The sequence below is a fragment of the Centrocercus urophasianus genome, unplaced genomic scaffold (genome assembly GCF_019232065.1).
Source record: "Centrocercus urophasianus isolate 14NV4802_14NV808 unplaced genomic scaffold, USGS_Curo_1.0 seq_16, whole genome shotgun sequence".
Lineage (NCBI taxonomy): Eukaryota > Metazoa > Chordata > Aves > Galliformes > Phasianidae > Centrocercus > Centrocercus urophasianus.
In genome coordinates, this window is record NW_024884711.1 from 17,478,322 (window position 1) to 17,486,188 (window position 7,867).

Genomic DNA, 7,867 nt, shown 5'->3' on the forward strand with positions numbered 1-7,867 from the left:
CCTTTTTTTTTTTTTTTTTTTTTTTTTTTTTTTTTTTTTTTTTTTTCACCTGACTTCCCTTCCCCATCTCCCTAAGCAACTGTGATTGGTCATAAACTGGTTGAGCTAACCCCTTGTTAGCTCAACTGCATGCTTAAAGGAAAGGCTCCCTTCACCCATCATGCTACTCGTGCCACTTGGAGTAAGTGTATTGTGTTGATTACACAACAATGTCATGTGGGGAACCTCAGTAGTCCAGGAATCTTAAAAGTGATCACAGACTGGCCTGAGGATATAATGTTTGGAACAGCATCAGGAGAAATACTGCATGCTACAGAGGCCCACAATCCAATGAATTGCCAGAAAACAAAAAGAAATACGTCCTGTTCACTGACGGGCCATGTCGAATTGACGGGAAGTGCTGCAGATGGAAAGCTGCAGTGTGGAGCCCCACACAGCGAGTTGAAGAAGCCACTGAAGGTAAGGAAGCATTGAGCTACTTTGCAGAGGTAATGGCTGTCCAGCTCACCTTAGGTGTTACTGAGGAGGAGAGGTGTGTGGGGGGAGTCCTTATACTTCATACAGTCTTTATACTGACTCATGGATGGTGGCAACTGCCTTATGGGGCAGTTGCAACAGCAGCAGTGGCAACAAAACAGCTGATAAAGAAGGGGTAAACCTATTTGGGCTGCTGAACTGGGGAAAGTTGCCCAAAGAACGATACGGTTGTAAAGGTGCGCTGTGTAGATGCTCATGTGCCCAAAAGTTGAGCTACTGAAGAAAACCAGAATAACCACCAAGGACATAAAGCTGCCAAAATTGAGGTGGCTCAAATGGACTTGGACTGGCAAAACAAGGGTGAATTATTTCTGGCTTGGTGGGCCCATGAAACCTTGGGCCGTGAAGGAAGAGATGCACCGAGTAAATGGGCTAGAGACCAAGGGGTGGATTTAATTATGGATACTACTACTCAGGTTATCCATGACTGTGACATATGTGCCACAATTAAGCCAAGAAAATGAAACCTCTCTGGGGGAAGGGTGATGGTGAAAGTATAAATATGGGGCACCTTGCTATGAACTCACGATGGTAAGTGTTATGTGCTTACTGTGGAGGCAACAACTGGGTGTCATATGCAGTACCCCATTCTACTGCCCAAGGTCTGGAGAAGCAAGTCCTATGGTGACATGGCACTCCAGAAAGAATTGAGTCAGAAAATGGGACCCATTTCAAAAATTCCCTTGGAAATACTTGGGCATGGAGTGGATTGATCATATCCCCTCACATGCACCAGTCTCTGGTAAAAAGTCAAATGGTACAATGTATTGTTAAAACTGTATTGAAAGCAATGGGTGGTGGAATATTTAAGCATTGGGAGCAGCATTTGGCAGAAGCCACTTGGTTGGACCATATTCGTGGATCTATCAATCACGATGGTTCTACCTAATCCAGCTCCCTACATAATGGACAGGGAGATAAGTTCCCTGCAGTACCATGTAAAGAACATGTTGGGAAACACGGTTTGGGTCTTCCCAGTTTCTGGAAAGGGCAGACCTCTCCATGGAACTGTTTTTGCACAGGGACCTGGGTTCACTTGGTGGGTTATGCAGAAAAACAGGGATTGTTGGTGTGTATCACAAAGTGTATTACTACAAAAAATTAAGAGACTAAATGAAAATTTTAGTCAGAGGAAAGCATTCCAATTCGCTACTCCATCACAACTTTGTTTATTGGAGGTGTCACAGAACAACAATTAAGACATTTATGTTCAGAATAAACTTGAGGTCTAAAGATTTATAAGGTCTACGGGTGGTGGTTTAAGAGGTATCTTTCCTAGTGTGAACCTTTTGGCTTCAAACTGTTCCAACTCTTCAGCTGTTAATTCACTCCTTGGTGTATATAACTTGTCTGATGTGATACCATTTAGGACTGCAGAAGGTGTGGCTGTGACGTTATGTCCAGAGGCACTGGCAGCCTGTGCAGCTGAAGTATTGCTTGCACCTGACTGAGAAGTTCCTGTCGCTGCATTAGGGGTTCCAGAAACTGTAAGTGGAGCAGTGCTTGAAGAGTTTGCAGCAGCAGAATTTCCAAAGCCTGAGAGTCCAGAAGTTCCAGAGCCACTGGTTGTTCCAGAAGTTTTAAATGAGAAAGAGGCTGCAGATGGAGCTGAAGAATTGCCAAACCCAATAGGAGTGGGAGCACTGTGGGAGGACTTCACACCGAATGTAGGGGGATTGGAGGCGGCAGCAGAGCTCCCAAAAGCTGGAGCATTTCCAGATGGAACACTGGGATTTGCTTTAAAGGAGAAACTGGCAGCGCTGCTGCTGCTGCTCACTGGAAAGCCTGTAATTATGAAATGTATAAGGATGGTCAGAATGGGTCCACCTGTGATACTGAAACACTGCTGCATTTCAAAAACGCAGAAGAACATTTAAAAATATCTGTTTAAGTGCTGGTTGTTTATGCATGAAACTTACTTGGAAAACCAAAGCTTGAGGCTTGCTGTCCTCCAAATCCAAGAGAAGGTAACGGTTGACTGACTGCATTCTTTAACTGAGATAGCTTAAAAAAATTCCAAATACATAAATGAAAACTACATTCCAACACAGGCAAGTATCTTTCAATCAGTGCTTAACACGAAAATGTATATGTGCCATCCAATTTAACATTACTCAGACAAAGTTAATTAGACACTGATCACAAACTATTGCAGCTATAAAGAAAATGCTCTCAGGCCATTCTCTGTCAAACACCCTAGAAGCATAAATCTGTAATTGTAATCACCAAAATCTCTTGGAGCTCTCATTCTCATCTCAGTCTGCTCTCTGAGTGTTGCACAACAACCATCTGTGCTGAAGTCTGGACCCCACCTTTTTAGCTTCAGAAAAGAGCAAGGGCTCCAAATCACATTACAGAAACTTCAATGCACTTCACACAGCCATCACCTAAATTGACTTACACCATCTCCCTGATCGCTGAATATTGGCTTGAACTGTTCTGCTGAGTGTCCTCTTCTGACACACCTGATTCACAATTGTTATATGACCAAGACACAAACTGAAAGTACAGGTATTTCCATGCAGCTTATAATGATAATTTTCCAAAATTGAGATCCAGCTACTGCCTTGCTATCTTGGAATCACCCTTATTCACTCCTTTCCTTAATTAACTAATGAGGTTCATTTATAATACAACTTGCAAACAACTGATTGATTTCATGATTCTAGAGAAAGGTAGATTGATGAACCTAAGCTGTGTTCACAGACTTCCGTGTTCATCTGACTGGCCAGTGCTCAAGTATTCGCTCAAACTCTTCTATCACCTATAAAAACATACTGAAATAGGCACGGTGCAGATTTCAAACTGCAATTACTCCCTCACGTAATTCCTCCTTTTAACCTTTCCAGTTTCTTTAATGCTCCCAGGAGGACTCTAAGGTTACTCTCAAGATCTTCATGCCACTGGTCAGCCAGACCTTTTTTGCCAGATGTTTTCTTGTGGCTGCAGTGCCAGAATAAAACACATCACGGTTGAGATACTCAGAACAGTTCACATATTTACCATTAGAACTGCCACTGAATGTAGGAATGAAACTTTCTCAAGCCTCAGATGTTAAGGCACAAACAAGGATGCACTATCACATATATTTGGTAGTAAGTCTGTGTCCTAAAATGCTCAAAGCAATACCTGTCACCTACTTTAGTAGTAAGACTGCAGGAAAATCCTTTGATAACAGCAGCAGTATCTATAGAAAATTTGCAACATGTCTTTATTGAAAACAAGGTTGCATATTGTAACTATCGTGCCTTAGAAATTGTTTCATTAACAGCCTTTCAAACAGAAACTGATGTTGGTGTAAGCAAGACAGCTTAATTGGCTCTGACTAAAAAATCTGACTAAAAAACAGAATTGTCAGAAAAACCTCTGCTCAAGATTTAAGAGAAAAGCAATAACAGGAACAGAAATAATTTACCTTTCTTTAACACTTACCAAGGATGCTTTTCCTGAGGCATTTAAAGCCTTCAGCTCTTGCAGCCTGTTTCTCCATTGCTGCACTAACTGATTGACAGAGTTTATCTAAACATGGGAAAACACAAACATGCTCTTATTAAGTGTTATTAAAAAAAAAACTAGTAAGATTTAAAACATTTCCTGGAGCTTTCTAAATTGAGGCTCTATCACTATCTGAGTAGGGTGCTTGCAAAAGAATACAAAAAACACAAGTCTGAAATGTGAAAGACGAAGCTTTTCTGTTCTTGTATTTCTGGCCCATCCACATATGCGCTCAATCCTTAAGCTCATGCCCTAAGTCTGTCTTAGCTTCTATCACGTCTTCAGAGAAACAACAGCCATTTTCAAAACAGAACACTTCCAAATATTTTAGCAGTTTCACCTTAAAATCTTTAGCTTTGCAGAAATGAACTCGCTTAATTTAAATCAGTTTCTTGCAAACCAACAGACTGCTGCACACAACTTATGCAGCAATAAATAGTAACTGTGCCTTAGTAACTATGACTGAGTGCTACGTAAGAAAAGTGATTAATATTTTTCAGAAATTTCCACACTGAAATTTACAAAAACACCGCAACTGAAGCTCTGCCTACCTGAATTTTCCTGAAAAAAAAAAAGTCAACTCATGTTCCAAATCCTTCCAAGAGCAAAGTGCTGAGTATTTTTATTACTGGATTTCTTAATTTTTCCAAGAGAATCTTGCACCACAAACATCAATAATTCTTTTGTGTCTAGTCACATGCTAAGAGATCACGTTGTTTGCTATCAGCTCTTATAAAACAGACTGGAAAATACAGGTTTTGCCCCACATTATGCACAGAAACTCATGCTATGGATAATACATTTTGTACCTGCATAATTTGTGAGGCCTGTGTCACGCAGTTATCAGAAAGAAGAAGGTAGAATCATAGACCTGTTTGAGTCAGAAAGGACTTTTAAAGTCATCTGACCCAAATCCCCCGCAACAAACAGGGAACCTACAGCCAGACCAGGTTGCTCAGTTATGGCAAAACATTCAGGCCAGCAGGTCTACCTACCTTGAATGCACCCACATAAAAGGTCAGTTTTAAATACTTACGTAGTTTTCAGTGTTACTGTTTGCGCTGCATTTATAATACTCCAGACGTACCTCCTCAGGTGAGAAATCTTGAAAACCTGCAGGGAGGCAAACAATCAACATGCTCCAAAGGAAATACAACAAAGATACAAAATTGCCCTTCAGAGTTTTACAAGAAACTGCCCTTGCTACACCACCTGTGACAAGCCAGTTCAGATTGGAGATGCAAAAAGGACTCCCGGCGCAACTTTGGAGGTGCAAACACACAAATACCATAATCTAATGACCTACCTTCTGCATCACAAAGCAAGTCATCACCTTGCAAGTGGTTACATTGAGGCACGGCAGTGTGGACAAGTATAGAAATACATTCCAAACAGTAGCAGCACTCAGCAACGCTCAGCAACGCTCAAAATGTTACCTACCTGAAACATTAGGCTTATCTTTCATAGGTGAGTAACATGAAAACATCCACTGTCTAGATGATTCCCAGCTTGCCATGTCTTTTGCTATACAGTCACTAGAAAACAAAACGTAGCAACAAAAGAAGAAATTACATGGTCAGAAGCAAAACTGTGAAAAGCAAAGTCAAACTCCAGTAGCCAAAGCCATTCAAATTAATTCCATAGGACGCTGCTCAGAGGGAGCAACTGAAGTATTCAGTTATCTGTGAAAGACACAACAGTCACTCTGCTGGACACACAGACTCCCTACAAAGCATTTTACCATATCATCAAACCGCAAGTAAATCACATCAGATCTTTACGAGAAACAAAACCACACAAGGCATTTTTAATCCTTGGCAGCATACACTGTTACAGGTTTTTCCCTGAAGCTGTTTGACTACAATAAAACTGAAAACCTTCTCAGTACCAGCTAATTTTACAATATAAATGAACACGTGTGGTACTGAAAAGCAAAACTCAGTAAAGGGGAGTGGAGATGAGAAGAGTTTTATGTTTTTTTCTTTTATTTTGCTAAACAATCAAGAGCACTGAAATCCAAACTTAGCAAAAGCACAACAGAAGCTACAGCAAAAGAACGAAAGCCCAATGGTTAAAGTGGAGGTTAAACAGTAGAAGCAGGTCACTAAATACTAATTGCAAATGTTTCAGATGTTTGCAATACTACATACATTTACATTTCAGAAGCCAGGTAAATAATTTGTTAAACATTTTCTTAACATAATCATAAGAAGTAACTGCAGGTGCTAGCGCTGCTCACTTTCCAGGTTCCAAAGCTCTATTTCTGCAGGAAATCACACTGCTTGTTGCATCTCACCACATGCCTGGTAATGGGTGTGAGCACGCTGGTCACTTTCAACTGGGTCTGAAACCAGGTCTCATTAGATTCGATATAGGTAGAATAATGTATTATCTTTAATACCAGGGAAACTAAGCCAACTAAAGGCTCAAATTTTAACAGGCTGAAATGCCATTTAAGGTGCTTTGAGCCTTTAATTTCAAGCACTGAAATCTTAGCTTCTCCTCCATTACACTCCTGTGGGCAACTTAAACACCATACTGTCTTCACAGCTGTCCAGCTGCCCTACCCAGCCTCAAAGCAAAGATTGCTTTCTTCCTGCATCTCCGGATCTCAAGATAATTAAACGAAGCAGTGTTTCCTACAGTTCTCCCCACACATCCCAGCTTCCATCCCCCAGAACACATCCTCTCCATTATCCAGAGGAAGCCAGTAGGCAGTTAAACAGCTCATCACAGTCACTTCCCAGGGGACAGGGCCATCACTTACAGAAGTCTCTGTTCTTCATCACTGAAGCCATCACCAGAGTTTGCACTGCTTAATGCAGAGAATCTGTTCTGTGAGAAGACCGTGCTTTTGTCGCCCTGTGATCCAAAACCGGAGGCGCCAGAGAATCCTCCTCCATCACTGCTGCCACCCCACGTGCCGTGCTTAAATGTAGGAGGCTGGATGACGTTCGCGTATCTCTGGGTAGCGGCACCCCATCCTCCTCCGGCTCCTCTGACGGGACTCGCTAAGGAAGAAGAAAGGACGCAAAGCGTTTCACACGGGACGCGACTGGCACAACGCCGACGGAAACGAGACGTTCTCCCAGCGAGTCACCCCGGCGCAGCCCTCCGCGCAGCCCCGCCACGGCGTCTCCGCGCGCACAGCAGCCGGCCGTCCGTCCCGCAGGACGCGCACACGGGGGTCCCGCCCGGGCGGAGGGCGCCCGCGCAACGGCTGTGCCGCTCTGCGGAGGAGCCCCGCGGCACTTCCAGACGGCGGGTCAGCGCGGGCACGCCTCCCGTCCGGCGGCCGCAACGCCGCACCGCAGCCGGCTCGGTGCCGCCTCTCGGCTCTTCTCCAGCGCTCGGGAGCCGCTTTCGAGTTACGGCCGGGAGGCAGGAGGCGCGGGTGCCGGACACGCGCACCCAGAAGCGACGCTTCGCGAACAACCACCTCACCTTGCAGCCCTCGGCGACTTCTCCGCAGCGCGCCGCGGCTTTGCTCGCCCTCCCTCCCTCCTTTCTTCCTTCTGTGCCCATCTCCCCACCTTCCGGTACCTGAGTGAGGGCGGCCCCCGCCGCCGCGGGGATGCTCGTTCCAGCACCTGTCGCCGAAGCGGCAGCGACCCTGCAGGAAGAACTGACAGATGGCCATAGCCAACCTGGCCAACCGCCGCCGCCAGCTGCCGCCGCCGTGACGTCATAGAGGAGCGCCGGGCGGCGCCGAGCGGAACGCACGCGCGTGGCCCCGCCCCCGAGCGCCGCGCGGCTCCGCCTGCGCCGGGCCGGCCGCCGCAGAGCCGCCGGCGGTAGCTGGCTTCGGCGTAGGCGCTCCTACCCCGAGCCGAGG

At 44.9% G+C, this 7,867-nt stretch overlaps 1 protein-coding gene and 1 long non-coding RNA gene across 2 annotated transcripts; one reads left to right on the forward strand and one right to left on the reverse strand.

The window, feature by feature from the left end:
- Positions 1–43: 43 nt before the first annotated feature.
- Positions 44–2,762, forward strand: LOC122159612. Its single transcript, XR_006168567.1, has 2 exons — positions 44–459; positions 1,907–2,762. It is a non-coding gene; the product is annotated as an uncharacterized LOC122159612 (long non-coding RNA).
- Positions 1,691–7,710, reverse strand: NUP42 (nucleoporin 42). The gene is made up of 7 exons (XM_042817382.1): positions 7,576–7,710; positions 6,800–7,043; positions 5,473–5,567; positions 5,069–5,145; positions 3,970–4,056; positions 2,457–2,541; positions 1,691–2,322 (listed from the first exon to the last, which is right to left on the reverse strand). The coding sequence occupies exons 1-7, from the start codon at positions 7,670–7,672 to the stop codon at positions 1,766–1,768; spliced, it is 1,242 nt and encodes a 413-aa protein (XP_042673316.1). The 5' UTR covers positions 7,673–7,710; the 3' UTR covers positions 1,691–1,765.
- Positions 7,711–7,867: the final 157 nt, after the last annotated feature.

Coding starts and splice junctions, on each gene's coding strand:
- NUP42 (XM_042817382.1), bottom strand. CDS start 7,672: ATGGCCATCTGTCAGTTCTTCCTGCAGGGTCGCTGCCGCTTCGGCGAC. Junction 5,568..6,799: donor GATGAAGAACAGAGACTTCT/GTAAGTGATGGC, acceptor TTTGTTTTCTAG/TGACTGTATAGCAAAAGACA. Junction 5,146..5,472: donor AGATAAGCCTAATGTTTCAG/GTAGGTAACATT, acceptor GCCTCCCTGCAG/GTTTTCAAGATTTCTCACCT.